Below are 26082 nucleotides of genomic sequence, written 5' to 3'. Positions count from 1 at the left end.
TATTGAAATCAAAATCTCCTCAAACCTATTTTCGCATAGAACAAATTGATATTGGATTCTATAGAGATGAACTGAGAATTTGAACCTGAAATCAAGAATAATGAACTGAAAAAAAAAATCAAAGAGATAAGAAATTGAACATAATAGAAAATTGAACCGAATTTAATTTGAGATTAAAATCAAAAGAAAACAAAAGCAGAAATCAATAATTGATATGAACTTCCAAATCTGAAATTGAAATTTCAATCAGATATGAATTAAAAATCAACGACAAATTTGTTGAAATCAATCGAAAAGAAATCTGAATTGATAGAAAAGAACCAAATCTGAACTGAAATGAACAACGACGAATTGAACAAAGCAGAGACTGATCGAAAGATAAATTTGATAGAATAGGAACCTGAAATCAAAATTGAAATTGTTGATAGCAACGATTCAACTGAGAGGTTGAATCTTCAGCACCGATAGCGATTAACTGAAATGAAACTTGAAATTAGAACTCGAGTCACCAATAGAGATACTCGTAAACTGAACTTCTATCTGGACTGCTGGGACTGCAGTTCAATACAACGGAGAATCAAATCAACAACCAATAAATCAATCTGGTTCACTTGGATACAACAAAGAAGAAACTAATAACACAGTGGCAACTCCGACAGTAATGCCTGATCCCGGACCGGACCCGCTCTGATACCGTATTAGTAATATTGGTGGGAGTAATTGATTTTATATATTTGAGAATGTGGCAACCCACATACATATGAAATGTGCTTAGATTCAACACGACCTAATAACTAGAACTAGTTAATAGGTGGTTGAATCTTTATACTTATAAACTCATTTATATTTGCATTTCTTAATAATGTGGGATTATCTTGAACACTTCCTTTTATCATTGATGTCCTTAATTTTCATTTTCGGGTTATAAACCCCATAAGCTTCAATTAGACGATGCAAGTAAATTCCTTCCGTTCAAATTTTGGTTAACACCGTCAATTTTCAATGACGTGGCATCTAAAAAAATAAAAACAAATAAAAATCATAATGAACGTCAACTGATACGTCGTTAGAACACCACAAAAATATAAAATGCCTAAAATACTCTTAAATCCCTAAAATAAATAAAAACTCAGTTTTGCCACTGCCGGCTACACCCACTATGTCACCGCTGACCCTTAGTCGCCAGCCAGCCGCCTCCACCATCATTATCGCCCATCTAGTTCCTCTCCTCGTCTGAGAGGATGAACTTTAATTTCTCAGACGAACATACATGAACCTCTGAACATATATGTTGAACAAATATGCTGAACATCTGGCGGCTGTTGGAATTCGGAATGGAGCGGTAGTTGGGCAGTCGGAATGGAGCGAGACGACAGTCAGAATGGAGGCGGGTATGGATGGTGGTCGCTGGGTTAGAGGCAGTGGCACTTTGGTAATTAGTTTGAGTTTTAATTTTTAGATTTTTTTTGTTTTAAGGGTGTTTTAGATATTTTTGATTTTATGATGTTGTACTTTGATTCAAATAGTTTATATACCTAAAGCATCAGACTAATGATCACTCATGACTTATGTGTATTGATAACTTGTGATTTGAGGGTGCGTGTCCGATCCGGTGGCGTCTTCAGAAGGGTACCTAAAAACCACAACACAACCGTGAAAAGGATGTCGGAAGGGGTTTCCGACAAACCACTCCGACGGTCAAATCAATAGATATTTTTAGTGAGAAAGAATAAGAAGAAAAAGTAGTCAAAATTTAGAGAGAAAAGAGTATTAACTTTTTTTACCTACTTTTTCTTAGTCTTTTATACTATACCTTTGTTTTCTCTTTGTCTGGGCCGACATGTTTGATGTAATTCCCTTTGTTTGTGCAGGGATTGTGGGGAATGTCAGAGTATCTTCTGTCAGGCTGTCGCCTAATAATCAGATAGGTTATGTTCGGTATTTTTGAGATGTGTCTTGCGAGTCTTGTGATCGGTTTATCTGAGGATGTCTTTGTAATGGATTTCCGTTCGATACCGAGCTTGTCCTTGTTTATATGCTTTTTGTCTGATTTGTGTTAGTTCGGTTATGACTTGTTTCAGATTACCTTGTCTTCGGTATATGGGTTATGGTTTTGCCTTTCTCGGTCTGAATATGACTGTTGCGGTTTGGTTATTAGTAACCTCGGGTTACGGTGCCTCTTATTGAGGTCGATCCACTTACCGTGTTATTATGTACCACTAGTGCGATCAGAGAAGAGCCGACGCTTTTCAAAGTACTTTCTAATGACGTGTTAGCTGACGTGGACTATAATTTTTATTTATTTTAGATGCCACGTCATCAAAATTTGGACGGGAATAGTTTACTTCATCGTCAAATCGAGATTCAAAGAGTTTACACGCTGAAAATGAAGTGTATAAACGTTAAAAAATCTAAAAATCAGGGTTGACATGTGAAAGCATGGCATGGAAATGGTAAAGAATGGAAGAGATGAGAAGAAAAAATGGCGATGGAAAGATAGAAAAGAAAGCAGAAGGGAGAAAAAAACAAAAGACTAAAAGGAAATGTTGGAGTAGGTGTTTCTTGCAATTTTCTTGTCCCAACCCAACACATGTTTTTGCAACTCCAAAATTTCCTCTCAAGATATTTATACATGTTAAGCCTAATTTCCTCTAATAAATAGAAGAGATAATTTTTTGGTTTGGTCTGAAACGATGCTGACCTGACAACGATAACATGTCCCCACTTCACTCGGTGCCACCACAATTCACGGCTAGTCCAAGTCAGGACCAAATCTTCAACGGTGCAAGTCTTAATTATTTTGTTACATGTTACTTGTTTCAGCTCTAATTAAGGTTCAGATTTCGGATTTTGGGAGTTTTATTCTATATATATATTATTTTAGGAGAATCCAAATTAAAAATGTAATAATAAAAATATATCAAATAATAATATTTCATATATAGTTAGGGAGGGGGCATTTATTAAAAAAATCGAAACTACAAACTAGCAGATTAATACACAACATTTATAACATTTAAATTATACCTCATTGGTATAGAAATTTTGTTTATATCGCTTTGCATGAAACAAAATAAAAAAAATGCAGCAGTAACCAAATTTTAGAATGTAAACCAAACTATTAATTTACTTGTGAGACGGTTAAAAACAGAATTGAACTTAAATAGAAGAAGATGCTATTGTTTTTCTCATTTTAAGTCATATTTTCATAGATTTTCGTGGAGCAAAATAATAAAAATAGTATACAAACACGGCAACTTCGTAATGGAAATTGTGAGAATCAATAAATGGAGAAAATTGAATTCTCTTTTACTGAAAAGAGATGGATGACTTGAAAGTAATGACATTTTATTTATTTATTTTGATATAAAAATGTTCACATGTTGGATTTTAAAAAAAAACAAAGGAAAAAAAAGAAAGATAAGAAATTAGGGGTTTTCATCTAAGATTTTAAAAGAGCAAAAAAAAAGTACAATTCTTTTAAATGGATACTTACTTCTCCGGTCATAATTTTAAAATTTATTAAAAAGTGCTAGATTGTCAACCACACATAGTGTAATAGCTGTATAATTTATCCAACCGGTCTAACTGGAAATTTATAACTTTACCGGTTCGATTTTTAAAACATTACTTCTAGATATATTCTTCTTCGTTTTCTAATGAAAATTATATACATAAAAGGGGCTACACTTTATCACAAGTATCAACAAATGATAAAATATATATTATGAGGCAAATAAGAAGAGGCCCATTTTTTATTTTTATTTTGATAATATGCAAAATAACTTGCAAAGCAAGACAAAAAAAAATCACTCACGTTAATTTTTTTATTTATATCCCGACAAAAAAAAAACAGTTTGTACCTACTAAAGGTTTTCATGTTTTATCTCTATCTTAAAATATTAAATTAAACTATTTTTATTTAGAAAAAAATTAAATTAATCCTTCATTTTAACCTATATTTTAATTAAACGCTAATATTATTAACAGTTTAAAAAACACCATCTTCTTAAAAAAAATCAAAAACAATAATAACTTTTTATTTAATTTTTATTAATTATCAATAATTTTTAAAAATTAAAAACCGTAAAAAAATACCATAAAACTAAAAAAATTAAGAACAAATTACCATGAAACCCCTCACATTTGATATAATTCACACTTTAGTCCCTCCTGTTTGAATTTTAAACTATGTGGCCCCTCATTTTTACTTCCGTCAATATTTTAGTCCCTCTAGCCATTTTTAGTGCTAGTCAACGAAGTCGATATACTTATAGGTAAATTAATTATCAAACCTGAGGGATGAAATCATTAACAAAAACAAAGGGATGAAATCATTGAGAAAAATAAAAGTGGGGGACCATATAGTTTCGTTAACTTCGTTGACTAACATTTAAAATGGATGAAAGGAATAAATCGTTGACAAAACTAAAAATGAAGGACTAGATAGTTTAATTTTTAAATAAAAAAGACTAATTTGTATATTATGTCAAATGTGAAGAGTGTGAGCAGCTTGCTCCTTTTCAGTTATAGAGAAGGAGCTGCTGCTCCTTCTCTATTTCTGAGAAGGGGCGGCAGCCGCTCCTACTCCGGTGGATCGCGGTGAGTTCGTCAATTGGGTCGGTTGGAAATGTTTTTTAATTTTTTTAATAAAATTAATTAATTAATTATTACTTAAGACTTATTTGAAAGTTTTTAAAGTTGAAAGATTTGTTTGTATTTTTCTAAATAGAAAAAAATACTACATAATTTTTCTATTTAATTGAATTTAATGTTTTTATCTTTAAATTAATTAAATTGTCAAAAAAATTAATTTTAGAGTAGAGGTGAAACAAGAAAACCCAAAAAAGGTTACAAACAATTTTTTTCTACGTCGGAGTGTAAATGAAAAAAAGTTTCAACGTGTGTGGTTTTTAAGTAATTATGCCTATTTTTTTAAAATTGAACTGAATCGATTTTAAAAGAATATAGAGTCAAATTAAAACCATCTATTTTGATTTATTTTTCTGTTCGATCTATAATCAATGTGAATTGTGAACTGATTCTTTCTACTTTTAAAATCAGTAAACAAAAACAAAATGACTTTTTTGTATTACTTTTTATCAAATACATCAGCTCGGTTCGATTATAGTATTAGAATCGGATGTTAGACACCCAACCCACCATATAACTTGTATAAATACCAACACATTGAAATGAAGGTTACTACTTGAACTTCAACACTTACAATACAATTAGGTGATCTATGGCTACCTCCATTGTCTCTTATCTTCTAAATCTATGGCTTCTCTTATTTTTTTCCAAAAATGTCAGCTCTGCATTTGATGGAAGAAAAATTGCTCAGCACAACACCAATCTTCAATTTATTCACACCATCCAAGTCACCAATTTTCTTCCACCACCTCACTGCAAACACTCTACCAAAGGTATATTTATACTTGTTATACTCTGAAAATATTCAATTCAGTCCTTTCATATGATTCATCGAAATTGTTGATTATGAAAAAAATTGCAAAATTAATGTATTTGTCTTTTAATTAAATTGGTTGTCATTTTTCCTATATGTGATAGTATGAACAGAAGAAAATGTTGTTGGCTGACTGGTAGAAATTAAATTTTCATGGAATGTACTTTGGAAATTTTCACTATATGGAATTGACAACAAACATAATTGAATTATATCATTTTTCATGTATCAGCTGGCAAGAAAAATAAGGCATTATTGAAGGTAGTCCACAAGCACGGTCCATGCTCCCAATTTAATCAGGAAAATGCAATTGCTCCAAATATTTTGGATGTTCTACTTGAAGATCAATTACGAGTCGATTCGATTCACTCAAAGCTCGAGGCTGCTCGAAGCGATGTGAAGCAGACGGACAGTGCGAAGCTTCCGGCTAAGAGCGGGGAGTCACTCGGCACCGGGAATTATATTGTGAGCATCGGACTAGGTTCTCCTAAGCAAGAACTGCCGCTTATTTTTGACACCGGAAGCTACCTCACTTGGGCTCGATGTAACGCTGATCAAACGTTGGATCCGTTAAAGTCCACTTCCTATGTCAACGTTACCTGCTCCTCTCCCATTTGCAATTCCCTTAATTCCGCTACAGGTATGTCCAGGGCCGGCCTTAGATGAACTAAGCCCGAGGCGAATTTTTTAATATTATTTTTATAAACATATCTATTTTCGTCAAATTGTTTGCAAAAATAAGCTTGTTTAATATTTTTTTTATAAAAGTATGCTCTTTTCACTTTATTTTTGCAAAAGTACACTCTTCGTATATTGATAAATTTTTAGTAGATCATTGGTAGATTTTTGATAAATATTTGATAAAATTTTAATAGACTTTCATAATGTTTCTTTGTAAAAAATCATATTTTTATATAAAAAAAAATATATATGGCGTAATTTACTCTCTTTTTTCTATTAGATAAATAGATATATAGATTGGACCCTAAACAATTAAAAATATATAAACTATATATAATTTGATCATTTGCAAAGTTTATAAATTCAAAGAGTCTCAGATTTGATTTGTCCGACAACAGTTCCAATATTTAAGTCTGTACAAGTGTTTAAATAATATGTTAGACTCACTTTTATTATATGTTAGTTATTTTATATTTTAACTTCATATTAAATTATAAAATTTGTCTTCCCTGAAAAAAAAATAGTCGATTTTGTGATTCTGTAAACAACCGTATGTCAAATTTCAACTCATATAGCCATGTCGGAAAAAATGACTAGATATTATAGTTTGAAACAAATCTATATTGTTTATTATCCTTTGATATGAAATTTTTAAATATTAGATTGAAATATATATATATTAAAAAAAATTGATACTATTTATTCAAAATGAATTCATGCCTTTTTTAAGTATTTCTTTTTGTGTTATTTGCATATTAAATTTTAACGTTTTACATTTATAGCGATTTAATTTCATCCTTTAAAAAATCACATTGCACATTTTAATATTTCACAATTTTATATTGTATGCCCTAGTACTTCTTCACGAAAAAAATAAGCTAAAAAAATTTGTACAAAAACGGCATCATTTTATATAAAACAACGTCATAAAACAGAAATAATGCTAAACAACGTTAAAAATTGAAAAATCGACATGTGCAACGTAAATATTTTAAAAAATGTGATTAAATCACTATGTTCAAATATGAAATGGTAAAATTTAATATGCAAATAACCATTTTTTTTTTTGCTTTTTAAAGATATATATCTAAATATTTCACATTGTGATGTTAATTTCGTTTTACTAAAAATGTAGGTAACCCTTCGACATGCTCTAGCTCAACATGCGTCTACCAAATCCGATACGGCGACGGATCATCGTCAGTTGGATTCCTAGCCACAGAAAAACTAACCATAGCATCAACAGACGTATTTGACAATTTCTACTTCGGCTGCGGCCAAATCAACCAAGGCCTGTTCGGAGAAGCCGCCGGATTACTTGGTCTCGGCAGAGATAAACTCTCCGTCGTCTCACAAACCGCTTCAAAATACAACAAACTCTTCTCCTATTGCCTCCCCGCTTCATCAAGCTCCACAGGTTTCCTCTCGTTCGGCTCTTCGCAGTCCACATCCGCCAAATTTACACCATTATCCTCCTCCGCCTCCGCCTCCAGCTTCTATAACCTGGACATGACCGGAATTTCCGTTTCCGACAACAAGCTAGATATTCCGGCATCAGTGTTTTCAAACTCAGGCACGATCATCGATTCCGGCACCGTAGTCACACGGCTGCCACCTACAGCGTACTCTGCTCTCCGGTCAGCGTTTAGACAGGCGATGGCTACGTATCCAATGGCGGAGCCGTTATCTATACTCGATACTTGCTATGACTTGAGTAACTACACGACTGTTGATGTGCCTAAAATAGTGTTATCTTTTAACGGAGGCGTTGACGTGGATATAGATAATTCGGGTATTTTTATTGGAAAAGAATTAACGCAGGTGTGTCTAGGGTTTGCCGCTAATGGCGATGACGGTGATATAGCAATTTTTGGAAATACACAGCAAAAGAATTTCGAAGTTGTGTATGATGTGGGTGGGAATAAAGTTGGGTTTGCTCCTTCAACTTGCAGTAGTTGATTTAGTAATGTTTCGAATTAAGTTTGTTTTGCAATTCACAAGAAGGTAAGCCATTAGGCGAAGGAGAATGGGCCATTAGGTGACCAACATTTTAATAGATTTTGTCATGTTTGTTGTATGTCACTACATTTTGTAGTAATGTTTCAGAGGTTTAAAATATTCTACGAATATTGAATTTTATATTTTGAAAATTTAAATTCTATTTGTTATATTTTAATAATTTAACTTTTATTTTCGTTATAACAATTTTTTTTTGTGATAATTGGAAAGAGGGGGAGCGCTTGTGGGAGAAATCGAACTCACGACCGAGCAGTTTACTGCCTAGCGCTTATATCATTTGAGTTATAACTTGTTGGTTTGTAACATAAGTTATTTATTCATTTTTGGTGAAGTATTACTTATGTAGTAGTATAAAATTGTTTACTAACTCAACTTTGCCCCGCAACAACACCATATTAGCAAAATTAAAGAAAATAAAGCCAGACGATCATACCATTAAGAAAATAACACATAGAGAATCAAATTGAAAAAAACAGCACAGGAAAAATCACATAATTAAAAGAACGACATACAAAGATTTAATATTGGAATTCTTTACCATGTAAGTAAAATCGTCTGATATAAATGAGTAATCTCTTGTTATAAAGAATATCAAACCCGAGTTACTAAAATATATTAAAACAAAGTTTGTAAATGAAGTGTAAATTAAAATTTATAGTTTTATAACCGCAAAATATTTTAACCCCCTGTATGAGACTTAGGAATAACATGCATTATTGAAAAATCTTATATACATCATGGAGGAAGTAAATAAAAAAAAAATTTAAAAAAAATTAGTTTTTTTTGGTATTTCTATCAAGTTACAGCAATATAGTGTTTACTGTTGTTAGTAAATTCGCTCATTTAGACCAAGAAAATGCATATATTAAAATATAGGCTTATCTCCTTAAAAACTCCCCACCTTTTAGCTCCAATTCCTTTGCACCCTCATATTATAAAACCATCAAATATATTCAAATTACGACCTTTCACTTTCAATTGTATCCTTAAACATTATATTGACCTCTTTTCACTTAAAAAATGTTCAAATTAATACATTAAATTTTAGCATATCTATACTACTCCATCCGTCCCGTAAAGATAGAAAAAGTAGCTGATTTTAGCATATTTATAATACTTAATTGATTCTAAAGTCAAACTCTAGGGGCATAAATGATCCTTATTTCAAGATAGAAAAAGTAGTGTTAGTTAGCTCTAAAATTTTTAAAATACCCTTCTATCAACATTAATTGAGATTTAAAGTTTCAATGTATGCTTTTTATGCATCTAAAATTTTATTGGCTAATATTTATATAGTGGCTTTGGGTTGTATGAATCATTAATTTATTATGATTTACTTCAAGAAATTAAAAGGATAATTTAGAAAAATTATCACAAATTACGTACTTATAATTAACTACTTTCTTAATTCTTGTGAAAGAGATAATTTTTCTATCTTTAAGGGGCGGAGGGAGTATATATAAAAGCACGGAGGCGGGAGAGGGGAGGACATGCAAATTTACTGATTAATCATTTCCAGTTTATTACTAAATAATGGTTTTATAGTCATTAACTAGTTAATTATTTAATTAATCACTAAATATATATTGTAATTAAAATCCTAATTAGAATAGATAGGTAAATTATCTCCAATTTAGTTTTTAGTATGTAAAAAATTTCCAAATTAGTAGGAATATCTATCTTTTAGTTTGATTGAACTACAAAATTAAAATACTACATTTGGTTGATATATTATTATTTTAATTTCCATCTTTTTATATTTAAATATATTACTAATAAAATTAAATTAATTATGATTATTATAAAATTAAAAGAAGAAAAAATTTAGTAAAAAAAAAAATTAATCACTGAATATATTATATTTATTTTTATAAAAATTCTTAATTAATTTAATATTGATTATAAATATAAAAATAGATATAATTATAATAAATTTGCAAATATATACATTGACGAATCATGTTACGCGCCACGTGCAAAGCATGTAATGCGAAACTAGTATTCTAAATAGGGTTTAATGTTGTATTTAAAACAAAAATAAAACTATTCTTTCAAAAATTATAAAACTTAACAATATTTTTTTAAGGCTTATCCCCTGAAAAAAAAAACCCCACCTTTCAACCCCCCTTCGTTTGTACTCTCACCTTTCAAAATTCCCGATTTTACCCAAATTACGACCTCTCGTTTTCAATTGCACCCTCAAATATTAAAATCACCACCTTTTAGTTTCAATTACACCCTTAAGCATCAAATTAACCTTTTTTCCAATACTTCAAATTTCTATAAATATTTTAAATGGTCCTCATAGTTATAATTAAAACAAAAAAACCATCTATCTTAAATTTTCAAAAATAATAAAATACCTCTAATTTTAATTTAAAAAAACAAAAAATTACCCAACCCGACAACCGACCCCACCCCGGATCATCTTCTCCGAAGTACCGATGACCGGAAAACTTTCCGGTCATCAGAGCAGATCCAGGCCGGATCTGTTCTTCATGAACAGATCCAAACCGGACACGCTATGCGTGAGGGGGAGCGTTGAAGTGGGAGTATCCCACATTGGTTAAGTGTGTGTAAATTGTCACGACCCAAATTATTGAGTCGAGACCGGCGCTAGGGAATGGGAGTGGTAGCTCCGAAACCCGTAGCAAGCCTAAAACCACTATTAATTTTTCGCATTTAAAATTATAATATCATATATAAACCTTTTTAGAAAAACTCTTTTACATAATATAATTGTAGATATTAAAATATCATATTACAGTTTACATTCAAAACTAACTATTTGAAATCCAGATGTCTATCTGATACTGACATCTACTGACTAATGCAGCTCTAGGAACTCATGCTTGTGCAAGTCCAATGACTTCTGGCACAATGGAGATGGTTTGTCTGATCCGACTCTGCTTACCTGCAAACATCAGAGTGAGGGGTCAGTATTTGGGAAAATACTGAGTGAGTTTGCAAGTTACTTATAGTATTATTAAAATATAGCGTTACACGCTGAATACATATATAAATTTATGATTTAAGCAAACATTATTAATTTTCAAAGTGTGAGTCCAACTCACTAGATACGGGGACTTCCAGACTACACCGTAGCCGAGTGCTCACTCGTATCGAAATCATAAAGTGTGAGTCCAACTCACTGGTGGGCCCAGCCCACTAGATACGGGGACTTCCAGACTACACCGTAGCCGAGTTCACTCTCGTATCGAATTCATAACATATTATGCATAAACATATATTACCTTACTTCTTAATTACAAAGTCAGACACTCTAGACTGACTCACTAATGATCACACAGCCTATTGACACCCAATAGGTAGTTGGTCTCTTTGGACCGCACATTAGACATTCATCTTCAAACAATGAATACAAGAAATTCATATAATCAAATCTATCAAACAAAACAGCTTATATGAGCAAATCATATAGATACGAGATATTTAATAACAATACTCGTAATATAAGAAAATAACTTTTATACTAATAATACGCGAAAGTAAATTTGCCACTCACAGTGACCGCTATCCAAAACTGCATTATTATAATCCCGCAAGCGTAAGCTCCATGCGTTGTCCAATCACGTGCCCACTCCAGCTAAATGACCTGGTAGCTTGTCGGTACGTCAGCTACTTAATCGAGTTACCTATACGTTTAATCCATAAACGTGGGCTTAGTATTCAAACTCCTAAGTTATAAACTTAGGTTAACATAATCGTATTTCAAATACGACTCTTAACTTTAATAATCTCTTAATCATACTTTTCTTTTAAACGTCCTAGTTTACGTTTTGATATTCAATCAAATCACGATTGATTACGCGACTTAAAATTGTCTGAAATCAAGTTTCCGCGTCGCGTCAGGGCCCAGAAAGCCCGAATTGAAGATCCCCCTTTGGCGAAGGACTGTACGTTCGTGCAGCAGGGTACTGCACGTTCGTGCAGTACGCTGCACGATCGTGTACTGCACGTTCGTGCAGTACGCTGCACGAACGTGTACTGCACGTTCGTGCAGTACGCTGCACGATCGTGTACTGCACGATCGTGTGCTGCACGTTTGTGCAGCAAACGGGTGCCGACGTGCAGCCCCGGGGTTCACTCCCCGGGCCATTTTCGACGTGCTTAAACGTCCTAACTCGATCCCGCAACGTTTAATAACATCAAAACTCAAGATTTAAGCTTAAAACGTCGAATTCAAACTCAAAATCATTAAAACAGTAAAACCGCTCAAAATCCCAAATCAAAACGTCAAGCTTACCTCGATTTGAAGCTTAAAGATGATAGAGAATTGAATTCTTAATCCATCGGCGCGAGAATCACTCGATTTGGACGAGAAACGGCGAAACCGCGACGGATCGTAATCGTTCGTCAAAAACCCTTCGTCTGATACTGTTTCCTTCTCTGATTCTCATCTTTCTCTTGATTCTTATATATATGTATTGGTCAAAAGATCATTTTGATTCCTCACTTCTTTAACTCAAACCATTTTGCTTTTAAACTTTCTAATTTAACTAAACGGTTAAATTATTCTTTTATACGTATTATTTATATCCACTTAAATAATACTTGGCCCGAAATTATTATTTTCCGTCAATACTCTTTGAATTGCTATTCTCGAGACTTACTTGGCTAATTTACGTTTTGGCCCTTGAACTTTTCAAAAGTTACAATTTAGTTCAAAACATATCCGCGTCCAAATTTTAAAAGGTCTCCGATTGACCCGAAACTTTTACCACATATACTATAAAACGTTTCGCGGACCTTGGCGAAATAATTTCCATTTTGAGTCATAGTGGCTAAATTACCACTTTAGTCCCTGTACTTTATTTTGCAACTTTCTTAACATACTTCCTTTCTAATTCCAATTCCAACTCTAGAATTGAAATATAACGTTAAATTCTTTGCTATAATCTCTTTTAATACCGATCTACTAAAACTTATTTATCTTACTTTTATCGGAAGGCTTTCCGATATCGCCACTCTGGCGACTCAAAACTGGACACGTGGTCCAATTAGATAATTAAATATTTTGGGGTATTACATAAATGGACATGTGTTTAAATATTAGTTGGGCACCTCGACTTAATAACAATTGGTTTTAATATGGAATCTAATACCTCTTACCATCCAAAACTGATTGGTTTCTCCATTGCAAAATTCTTTAGACTGTTACCCAAAAATCCGCTACCAATCCTCCGTCCTGCTTCCGGCCCATATGCCCGAAAGATTAGTAAACACCTAGTTTCTATTATTCGTAGAGAAAAATTGAAACCTCTTATCATGATCAACTAAACGAATCCATAATTGCTTTGTATATAAACAGTCCCTAAGAACATGTAGATTATCTTCATATCGGCATTGCATCTTGGGAAACTTCTGTCTGTAGTAAGATGTCTCCAAAATCGTTCTTCGTTATTCATTAATCGACCATGGATGGCGAGCCAAAAAAATGGTTCGAATGTGATTTTGGCCCTGCGAATTCCACAAACTTTCAATCCAGGTGATCATCTTCCTCATCCCAGCACTCAATATGTTGATAAGCTGATTTAGTAGTAAAACTACCTGAAGAAGAAATACCCAGAAAAATACAATCATTTCCATTTTCTGAAGCAGGTGGGATAAAATCATTTTCATTTCTGCCCCTTCTCGGAGAATCCGGCGGACATTTTTTGCCGGCGGCGGCGGGTTTTGGTGATGATGGGTCGTCACGAAAAAAACAAACGAAGTTTTTTAAAAATTATTTTTAAATGAAAAAAATTATTTTTAAATGAAAAAAATTATTTAAAATAATTAAAATTTTGCGTATGTTAATTAATTAGGAGATACTAATTATTATGAATATACGTAGGAAAAAAGACGGCGATGTCAAAAAAGTGTGGCGGTGAATTTTATTTTTGAATTTATAATATTGAAATAATTAAAATCTGAATTTTAGATATTTAACTAATAATTAATACTCCCTCCGTCCCGTTTAAAAAGTCCCATATTCCATTTTGGGATGTCCCATTTAAAAAGTCCCATTACTATTTTTAGGATGTTTTTCTATTGAATACCCTATTTTACCCTTATTTTAGTTATCTTAGAGGAGCTCTATGGAAAATTCCACTATCATTAATAGGGGCAAAACATGAAAAAACATGAAAAGACAAAAATAATTAATGTTTTCTTAATCTGTGTGTAAAGTTAAATGAGACTTCTAAAATGGGACAGAGGGAGTATTATTTAGTTGGATTTGGTTTTACTTGATTTACTATTTGGTTTAGTTAGGTTGGATTAGTGGTTTGTGATGTGCCATGTCAGGTAATTTTGCTGAGTTGGAAGTGACATATATGACATGGAGACAATAATTTCGGTTCGATTCAAAAATGGCTGAAAAATAAACTGAATATAGCAAAATTGTTTAAATCTAGTGGTTTTGAAAGATTTGGCTATAACTGTCACAAAACGTATAATTTTGGCAGTTTTTGGTGATTAAGTTTTTTTTAAAAAAATTAATTTACTTGTATTTACGTGTTGATTGAAAGTATGAGTTACAAAAGAAGTCATAAATTGAATATTACATGGTTCAGATAAATTTATTTAAAAAAAATATTTAAATTTATTTTAAAAAATTGGACCAATTTTTAACAAATTGAATTAATTAATTCTCTAATTATCTCCATATCAAATTAAAAGATTCTATTAAGTGTTATAAAATGTTTATGCCATAATTTCAGTCTGAATTTTATGTCACGTAATATACAGTTGATATCTTTGTTTTTTTATGGAAATATCTTTGTTGGTATAGCCTTACTCCCATCGATGAAAAACAATTAATTGTCAAAATTTATATTCTAAGTCTTTGTACTGTTGCATCTTTTTTTTTTTGATAAATACTGTTGCATCTTTTTAAATTAGAAATTTCAGTATAATTTATATATATTGAGTTTTTGTATTCTAGCTTTCATAAATGTTAGGTTCTTTCGTTATAGAAAAATATTTATAGTATCATCACACCAAAAAACCGACTAATTTTTTACATTCAACAAAAATAGAAGTGTAGGATACCAATCTAAATAATGTGAATATGATTTTTTTTATTTTATTTTAATCTCATTAACCATGTATAGAATACAACATTTCATTTTTGGGACAAAAAAACACTTGTTATCGACAAAATTTAAAGTACAAAAATTCAATTTCACTAAATAGAATTGAAAAAACACAATTAAAAAAAATATATATAATAGTATAAGGATCTAAACAGGCGTGTTGCTTAATTAATTGATAGGATCTATATAATTACATGCGTTGAATGAAGTATGATCATCATCTAAACGCCCAAGGTTCTTAATAATTTTATTATGAAACATTATGTGAGAAAATACTTATGCTGAATCTGAACACATAGTGGATATGAACAAAAATTTGAAGAAAAATTTGAAGAAAAATATATTTTTGTCATTTCCAAAGAAAATGATATACATAAAAGGGCCACACTTATACAAGTACCAAGCAAATGATAAAATATCTATTGTAGGACAAATAAGAAGAGAATATTATACTATATATTAAAAATTGAAAGAAAACGACATCATTGATAAACGACAAATTAATGGAAGAAAATGCATAGGGTGAACAGTACTAGACATGATTGGAAACGACATAGTAAAGTTTACGGAGTCGTCGTAACTTCTTTTTTTGTCAAAGCCAACACTGTAGAGACTACACTAACGCCTAATAAGTCAAAGAAGTGGTGGAAAATAATGTTTTTACTTCTTTTATGTATTGAAATTTAACTTTTTAATCCTTCATTTTATCTTTTTAACAAATTAACAAATTTTGATATTAAATAATTTTTAAATTATGATATCTTAACAATCTATTGCTGAAATAAATACATTTCATTAAAAAATATTTTATTTTGTTAATTAGGGATAAAATAAATACAAAAGTAGCTATAAAAAGTTAAAATTATGAATCTATTTATATTTTTTTATAAAGTTATTTATTAATATGCATACTGTATGTGTATTTTTAAATTAAAGATATACAAAATATTAAAAATAAATCAAAACTTCATAAATATAAAACTAAAATCAAAAGATGTAAAGTATGCCTCTTTCATCTTCACCCGCAAATATAAATTAAATAGCGCGGATTAGGATAAATAATATAAATACAAAACAATTGTGAAAAATAATAGCCTTTAATCTCATTATTGAGAAAATTACAAGAAAGGACCAAAAAGTAGCCCAATTTTCACGCGCTGCTTTTTTATTCGTACGATTTACGTCTATACCATTTTTTTTCAATACTTTTCATCACCACCTTTTTTTTGTTATGTCTACACCTGTCCATTTCTTCCACACACCCACAACTCTGCTACCATGTTCACTTTTTCCATCTTTTTATGCCGCAATCCTCTCTCCCCGTTTCTATTTCTCATCAAATTCCTTCTCTTTTTTACATTGGCTCTTCCCTTTTTCTCTTCTTCTTTTTTTCTCCTCCACAAAGCCCTACTTTTTTTTCTTTTTTCATATGGGTTTCTCTCTTTGGTTCTTTTACGAATTTCATTTATTGGGCTTGCTCTAAATTTCAATTTTTTTATATGGGTTCTTATGTTTGATACTTCTCTAACGAACAGAGAAAAAAATCAAATGGAACGAAGTAATGGTAAGAAAGCTGAAGGGGGTTTAATAAATGGGGTCTAACTCTATAGAAAAGAGTTTGATTTCAAAATTGAAAGATATGAAAAGTAATAGCGATAGAGAACTGTATATTAGGGCTGATAAGATTGATCTTTTAAAGCTGGGATATTCAGCTTGAGAAGCACTACTGTGTTTGGTCAAGGGATATGGGAGAGGAGACAAAAAGATATATCTAAATGACTTTCGTTTATGAAATTAAATTAATACGTTCAATTGCCAATAAAAGGGTTCGATCAGATTATTTTTCATGGTTTCTGGGTTAAAAATCAATAAAATTGTATTAGTTAGGTTTTGGTGTAAAAAAGAACACCCTACACAGTTTAATTAATCAGATTTATTAAGTTAGTAGCTCTAAACTAAAATTATGGAATTTAATACATCTCAGATACATATTTGATACATCTCGGATACATATCTGATACATGATAAATTATACACATTACATCTTCGATTTATTTGATACATCTTCGATACACATTTGAAACATCTTCTATCGTTCGAACCATTTTTCTGTTTTTATACGCTTTTTTTTTAGTTTTATTACATTTATTTTTTATACATTTTTGATACATCTCCGATACATAATTTATTAACATGATGAATACATTTTTATTACATCATAATACATGATAAATATATTTTTTAAATATACTTAACAGATACATCGAAGATACATAATTTCTACATGATAAATAAATTTTGTAAATGACATTTAATAGATATATTTGTGGATACATAATTTAAACATGATAGATATATTTAAAAAATAAAAAATTACAAAAAAAGCCAAAAATATGTAGTACTTTTTATATTTTAATAATAATATTTAAACCATACAAATATAAATATTTTTATATATATTTCGTATATTTCTGAGACGCGTTGGAATTTTTTTTACATGTATTACATATATATTTTTATACATATTTGATACAGATTTGATACATAATTGATACATGATAGACACATTTTTATTAAATTTATGCATAATAGAAATTTTTTAAAATTTATTTAATAAATACATCAGTGATACATAATATATACATGATAGATCTATTTTTTAAATGTATTAAATATATACGTTGTTGATATATAATTTATACATAATAGGTACATTTTTTATCACATCATTTATACATTATCTATGCATTATAAATATATTTAATAAATATATCTCTGATATATAGTTTATATATAATAGAGATATTATTTATACATCCGTGTTCGATATGTATTAACAGTGTATTCGATAAGCAACTCATAAAATTACATTTTATATTATTTGTGTATTTTTATATTTTTAAAATTTAATATATCTATAACTATTATTAATATTAGTATTTTTTAAAGTTTATATATAACAAATAAACTTTGCAGATCATTTAATATAAATATTTAATATTTAAATAAATAAATTAAATTTTAAATAACAAATAGTTTTGCATAGAAATGGACACATGCATCAGTTGATGCATGCGTTAGCAGAGCTGAATGGGTCAGCCTTGCACTACGTGGGTCAGGCCTATGTATGTCAGGCTGTTGACTTATTTGGACAGAACGTTGACCACGTGTTGAGTGAAAATAATTAGAACAAAGTAGTGCGGGTGTAAGGAATTTAAAAAGGAAAGTACCGCGTGAAATCTTGGGCCTATTTTAGGATATTTCTGTGATAATCTCTTAATTATTTTATATCTAAAAAGCAACAACATAAATTGCGATTACCAATACAAGTGGTTGTGAAAAATAATAAGTTCAAATAAACACGTAAAGGTAAATATATATATAAAAAAATCTTCTCATAAATAAAAGTTCCATAAAACGTAGATTGCGAACTTTATTTTAATTATAATTTCCGCAATTTTTTTTGTTAATTTTTTTAATCGCTATCTAATTGTCAAAAAAATAACATTTAAATAAAATTTTAGTTAAATAGATATTTAGATATATAATTTTTTTTCCACCCAAAACAGTGCAATATGATATCATTGTATAAAATATAATTGTTGATTTAGATATATAAAGAATGAAGCAATTTATATACTACAATTTAAATATAATTATTCTTTTTATATTGCTAATATTTTTCTTATTTTAGGTAAAAAAAATTAAATACAGTACATCATTTTGCTGCATAGCGACATAAAAACCTTATTTTAAAAGTGACAATATCATTACATGAGTATTAATTAAATTATTTAATTTTTTGAATTTTATTTAATTTTTTTTTTGTTTTAAAAACTAATATTTGAAAATAGTTTCTTAATAATTATATATATTTTTATCATTAAAAAATTTAATTAAATTTTGATTCTCATGAGAATAAAAAGTTCATTCTCATGGGCGAGATAAAGGATGAGTGATTCAAATTGAAGAAGTAATCACATTTCCACTTCTAAATAAATTTTGACAAAATAAACATAAATAATAAAAATTATTTATTTTCATTTTTATTTCTCGCTTCTTTTTGAACAAGCCAAATGGCCCCTGATGTTTTTAATTTATTTTATAATTTTGTATTTGGATAAATATATTTTTATTAATATTAATTATTTTAACAATGCATATTAAGATATATAATTATAGTTAGTAAAGTAAAAAAATATCTAAAATTGATGTCGTGTAATTATGAAAAAAATACTGAAATTATCATTAAACATATTTTACCTAAAATAAGATATTATCCAATTAATATAAAAAATTAAAAAGCCAACGCAACACTTTGCTTATGCATTTAGCTCAATCTGAATTGAAATTTAGATTTTTAAAAAAATGAACTGGATTGATTTTGTAAAAAAATATCAAATTAAACCCAGCAGGTTTGGTTTATTTTCTCTGTTCAATATACAATAAAAAATAACTTGAATTTTTTATTTTTAGAAATAAATTGAACTAAAAAATTAATTTTTAATGTAATTTTAAACAGCTCAATTCAATTGTACTCTTAGGTACGGTTTTTACATATAACTTGCATAAGTACTAGGGGTGTGCAGTATTCGGTCAAAACCGAATTAACCGACCGAACCAAATCGAAATTTTAATTTGGTTCAGTTTTTGGTTTTTATTTTTTAAAAGTTTGGTTAATTTGGTTCTGTTTGGTTTTGGGTATGAAATTTCCGAATTAACCAAACCGGCCAAAATAACCGAATTATATATATCTATAATGATATTTTTATAATTTTTTTTAAATATTAAGGTAATTTTGAATTTTTTTAGGATTTAGCTACTAAATAACCTTAAAATTATACAATAGCAATAAATTAATATTAAAATTAGTATTTTTTTTATTTTTATTTTATTTTTTAATAATTAATTTTAATAATATTAACCGACCAAACCTAAATATCATTTCAGTTGGGTTTTAAAATAATTTGGTTCGGTTACAATTTTAAAAATTTCTAATATTTCAAATTCGGTTTCGGTTTGGATCAGTGACTGAACCGACCGATCCACACCCCTAATAAATGCCACCACATTGAAATGAAGGTTACTACTTGAACTTCAACACTAACAATACATTGGGTGATCTATGGCTACCTCCATTGTCTCTTATCTTCTAAATCTATGGCTTCTCATATTTTTGTCCAAAAATGTCAACTCTGCATTTGATGGAAGAAAAATTGCTCAACACAACACCAATCTTCAATTTATCCACACCATTCAAGTCACCATTTTTCTTCCACTACCTCACTGCAAACACTCTACCAAAGGTATATTTATACTCCCTCCGTCCCATTTAAGAAGGGACATATCCCATTTTTATTTGTCCCATCTAAGAACGCCATATCGTGTTTTCTGTGCCAATTTATATTGAACTTCCACTTTTATCCCTTTAATTATTTCAATATGTATTAAATGCAACTCAATTTACAATAAACCTATACTATTATTAGGAGAAACTATACTAATAAATAGGGGTAGACATGACAAAATAAAATATTGTCTTATTTTATTAATCTTTGTGTAAAACTCATTAGTCCCTTCTTAAACGGGACGGAGGGAGTACTTCTTATACTCTGAAAATATTTAATTCAGTCCTTTCATATGATTCATCGAAATTGTTGATTATGATAAAAAATTGCAAATTTTAAAAACAAAAAATTAAAATTATGGTATTATATTTTAAGTGAAAAAATATATTTTTTTCTTCAACTAAATTGGTTGCCATTTTTCCTGTATGTGATAGTTTGAACGAAAGAAAAGTTATTGGCAGGCTGGTAGAAATTAAATTCTCATGGTCTACTTTGGAAAATTTCCATTATATGAAATTGACAATCCAACAAACACAATTGTATTATATCATTATTTTTGACATAACAAATATGTATCAGCTGGGAAGGAAAATAAGGCATTATTGAAGGTAGTCCACAAGCACGGTCCGTGCTCCAAATTAAATCAAGAAAATGCAAATGCTCCAAATCTGAAGGACGTTCTACTTGAGGATCAATTCCGAGTTGATTCGATCCGATCAAAGCTCGAGGCTGGTCGGAGCGATGCGAAGCAGACAGACGGTGTGAAGCTTCCGGCTGAGAACGGGCGGTCACTTGGCTCAGGGAATTATGTTGTGAGCATTGGACTGGGTTCTCCTGAGCAAGAAGTGCCGCTTATTTTTGACACTGGAAGTGACCTTACTTGGGCTCGATGTAAAGTTGATCAATCTTTGAATCCATCGAACTCCACTTCCTATGTCAACGTTACTTGCTCCTCGACCATTTGTAATTCCCTTAATTCCGCTACAGGTATATATGTCATTGTTTCAAATTGCTATTTTTTTATATAAATTAGATTTGCTATTATAAAATTCAAAACTTATATATATGTAATTCTTAATGATAATTCTGAAAAGGTAAAAAATACATTGGCTTAATTTCTTAAAAAGCCCTCACCTTGCACTTTTTCTTCGTTTATACCTTGATTTTGTAAAACACCATTTGTACCCAATTTTGGATTTTTCTATTTCATCTCTACCCAAAAGCATTAAATTGTACTCTTTTCATTTGGAAAAGAGTTTAAAACATACTTTTTTTTATTTTTAATAATACAAATAAATCCTTAAATTTAAAAAATAATCAAATACATCCAAATAATTAATTAATTTTTTTAATTTTATAAAATAATAATAAAAATATTATTATTTTTAATTTTTTTGTCAGAAATATTTTTTAAAAAAATTAAAAAAGTAAAAAATTAAAAAAAATCGGAAATATTTTTTAAAAAATAAATAAAATTATTATTATTTTAATTTTTTTTAAAAAGATGGTATTTTTGTACTATTAATAACATTAATATCTAATTAGTATATAAGTTAAAAATGAAGGATTGTTTTAAACTCTTTTTCAAATGAAAAGAGTACAATTTAATGCTTTTATGTAGAGATGAAACATAAAAACTCAAAATTGGGTACAAATGGTTTTTTTATAAGGTCAGGGTATAAACGAAAATAAAATACAAGGTGAGAGTTTTTTAAGAAATTAAGCCAAATACATTTAGGCACCATTTGGATTGAGGGTTTTTAAAATCCATGGATTTTAACAAAATCGATGGATTCTAAATCAATGGAATTTAAATCCATAGATTTTAAAATTCCATCGTTTGGATTGAAAACAAAATCAATGGATTTTTAACATTATTTATGGGAAAAAATAAATAGTATAACGATCAATAATTTATAAAAAAAATGGTGGATTTGGACTTTCCCACCTAGTAGGTGAGAAATCAAAACCCTCAAAAATGATGGATTGTAGAAAATGAGAGAATTTATAAATCCATGAATTCTATTAATTTTTTTAGGCAAACGATGGATTTTATCCAAATCCATGGATTGTTTAGAATCTATCGTTTAGAATCAATCAATCCAAACAGTGCCTTAGTACTTTTTAATGAGTAAATATCATTCTATGAAAAAAAATAGATGATACATGATAAATGAGAAATCCTTGCAGGCGAAGACATTATAATACTAATATGCGATCATGATTTTTATCCGACACTGTATAGACATTGCTAAGATGAAGTTGGACACTCTCTTAGCTCGCTTGAACTTCAGATATTATTAAGTCGTTATCGTTAGGCATTTCACTTGGTATTTATTGTTTGGAACAATTATGCTTATGCTACCCTTTTAGCTGAAGTTTTAAGTACACATCTATTATTATAGAAAAAAAAAAATATAAATAAATGGAAAAAGAGTCAAATAAGCTACTAACATTTTTAAATTGTATCATCTAAACCCTTTTTAGGGGTCACCGAGAACCCTAACGTTTGTTAAACGTATAAACGAGGACCCCTAGGGAGGGCTCAGATGATACAATTTAAACACGTTAGGGTCCTTGTTGCACCTTTCTGAATGCTGAGAGCTTACTTGACCTATACGTTAAACGTTAGGGGTTTATTTGACCCTTTTCTCTAAATAAATTTATGCCTCTCAAATAAATTAGACCTATTTAATTCCATGTTAATATATTTTGAACAATTATGCCCACGCCTTCACCTATATGTTTGTTCCTGAAATAAAAATTACATTTCTAATAATACTTTGATTTGAATTTTAAAATAGTACAAAATTTTATTACTATTCAAATTTATTTTATGCTTATACCATTTGAATTACAGCTCATATGTGATGATTTTTTATTTTGGCCTAATTACTTAAATAAATCCCACCTTAAGACATTTTTTCGTTTATACCCTGACCTAGGAAAAAGTTCATTTGTACCCTTTTTTTGATTTTTCGTTTTCAACTGTATCCCAAAATTTTATTTTTTGACAATTTAATTAATTAAAGGATGAAAATATTAAAAATAATTAAATAGAAGAGTTATGTCATTTTTTTTCTATTTGAAAAAATATAAATAAGTTAAAAGATGAAGGATTATTTTAAGCTTATTTCTAAATAAAAAAAGTTCAATTTAGTGCTTTAGGGTAGAGTTGAAAACGAAAAATTAAAAAAAGGGTACAAATAAATTTTTTTCTAGATCATGGTATGAATGAAAAAATATTACAAAGTGGATTATTTTTAAGTAATTAGGCTTTTTATTTTTGTACTAGTAGCTTTTTTAAGATAAACATTTGAATATTTACCCATGTGATGTGAATTTTGTTCGACTAAAAATGCAGGTAATCCTTTAAGATGTGCAAGCTCAACATGCGTCTACCAAATTCAATACGGCGACGGATCATTCTCAGTTGGGTTCCTAGCCACAGAAAAGCTCACCATAGCATCAACAGACGTATTCAACAATTTCTACTTCGGCTGCGGCCAAAACAACCAAGGCCTGTTCGGAAAAACCGCCGGATTACTTGGTCTCGGCAGAGATAAACTCTCCGTCGTCTCACAAACCGCTTCAAAATACAACAAACTCTTCTCCTATTGCCTTCCCGCTTCATCAAGCTCAACAGGTTTCCTATCGTTCGGCTCTTCACAGTCCACATCCGCCAAATTTACACCATTATCCTCCTCCGCCTCCAGCTTCTATAACCTGGACATGACCGGAATTTCCGTTTTCGGCGACAAGCTGGATATTCCGGCATCGGTGTTTGCAAATTCAGGCACTATCATCGATTCCGGCACCGTCATCACGCGGCTGCCGCCAACAGCTTACTCTGCTCTCCGGTCAGCGTTCAGACAGGCGATGGCTACGTATCCAATGGCGGAACCGTTCTCTATACTGGATACTTGCTATGACTTGAGTAACTATACGACTGTAAAGGTGCCTAAAATAGTGCTTCATTTTAACGGAGGCGTTGACGTGGATGTAGATAAGTCAGGTATTTTTGTGGCAAGTGGAGTAAAGCAAGTGTGTCTGGGGTTTGCCGGTAACGGCGATGACGGCCAATTAGCAATATTTGGAAATACACAGCAGAAAAATTTGGAAGTTGTGTATGATGTGGGTGGTGATAAAGTTGGGTTTGCTCCTTCAACTTGTAGTAGTTGAATGTTTTTAATTAAGTTTGTTCTGCAGTTCACAAGAAAAAAAGCCTTTAGGCGACCCACATTTAGCTAATTATCTTGTTATTTAATTTCTCTTTTTGTATGTCACTATATTTTATAGGTAAAAGTACAAAAATAACCCTTTAAGTTATTAAAAAGGAACTCATAAGTCTTTTAAATTTTTCTAAACCACTCAAACTTTTATTTTTTTTCATTTGTACAGAAAGGTCGTTCAATTTTTTGGAAAGAGAATATAAGCCTTTTTAATTTACTTTTTAGACAATTAGCACCTCAAATTTTTTGTAAATATTAAAAATATTTTTGAACCTTTTTCCTATATGATTATGAGAGACATGTGAATAATTAACGAATGTTTTTAAAGGTGTTGGACGAAAAAGGTTATTTATTTTATTTTGAAATAAAGAGGGTTTAATTTTGCTCAAAATTAATTTAAAAATTTATGTGTATTTTTAAGAATACCGTAAGAATTTTTTCTATATCTTTTGCCTATTTTATAATTCTGCATGAGTATTAGGACAATATAATGGAAAATAATTATCTATGTCATTGAGAGTGGCTGAACTAGAACTTTTTTGTCAATTCAAGTTTAACTTCTAACTCTTCTATAATTTTTCGACAGTCAAACTTAACCTCCATTTATTTCATAATTATTATAAGTTCATCTCTATTTTAAAAAATTTATTTTTGTCCAACCGGAATTAGAACCTATTCTTTAGATATTCGAGAGGGTTTCCTTTTTTTGGATGAAAAGACAGGGTTCCCTGATCACATATGAAGTAAATAAAAAAATAATAAGAGTTATAATTGAAAACTTTATTTATTTAATTTTATCAAGTTACAATAATAAAACATTTACTACCGTTTGTATTTAAATTCGTCCAATTAAATCAAGAAAATGCATATATCAAACAATATGACTATCCAACAATAATTGTCAATTATTCATAAAAAAAAAACCAATAATTGTCAATTGAATAGAATTAGACTTGATATATTCAATTAAATGAATATTACTATAAGTAAAATAAAATATTCCAAATGATTTTATAATTAATAAAATGAAAAAGAAATATTAATAATCTAAAAACTTTTAGTGGGCCGAGGCTATGAAAGACCAAGAAACATACAGATGATGAGATGAAGCCCATTCAATCTGAATGAATGTCTTCAGAATGGCCTTAATTTGATGGCAATAGAGAGATTGTGATGCTTGCAATTGCAGTCATTGCTGATGCATCTTGAGATTCTTGACCGACATTAGTGTTGAC

At 30.0% G+C, this 26082-nt stretch overlaps 2 protein-coding genes across 2 annotated transcripts; both read left to right on the top strand.

The window, feature by feature from the left end:
- Positions 1-5168: 5168 nt before the first annotated feature.
- On the top strand, positions 5169-8304 carry LOC130014448 (aspartyl protease family protein At5g10770-like). The gene is made up of 3 exons (XM_050362346.2): positions 5169-5426; positions 5700-6107; positions 7284-8304. Exons 1-3 carry the CDS (start codon positions 5246-5248, stop codon positions 8105-8107), a joined length of 1413 nt encoding a protein of 470 aa, XP_050218303.1. The 5' UTR covers positions 5169-5245; the 3' UTR covers positions 8108-8304.
- Positions 8305-20350: 12046 nt separating this feature from the next.
- LOC126669046 (aspartyl protease family protein At5g10770-like) lies at positions 20351-24866 on the top strand. Its single transcript, XM_050362348.2, has 3 exons — positions 20351-20573; positions 21195-21602; positions 23980-24866. Exons 1-3 carry the CDS (start codon positions 20393-20395, stop codon positions 24795-24797), a joined length of 1407 nt encoding a protein of 468 aa, XP_050218305.1. The 5' UTR covers positions 20351-20392; the 3' UTR covers positions 24798-24866.
- Positions 24867-26082: the final 1216 nt, after the last annotated feature.

The sequence above is a fragment of the Mercurialis annua genome, linkage group LG2 (genome assembly GCF_937616625.2).
Source record: "Mercurialis annua linkage group LG2, ddMerAnnu1.2, whole genome shotgun sequence".
NCBI lineage: Eukaryota > Viridiplantae > Streptophyta > Magnoliopsida > Malpighiales > Euphorbiaceae > Mercurialis > Mercurialis annua.
The sequence above is the reverse complement of the archived record's forward strand: the minus strand, read 5'-3'. Positions and strand labels throughout refer to the sequence as shown.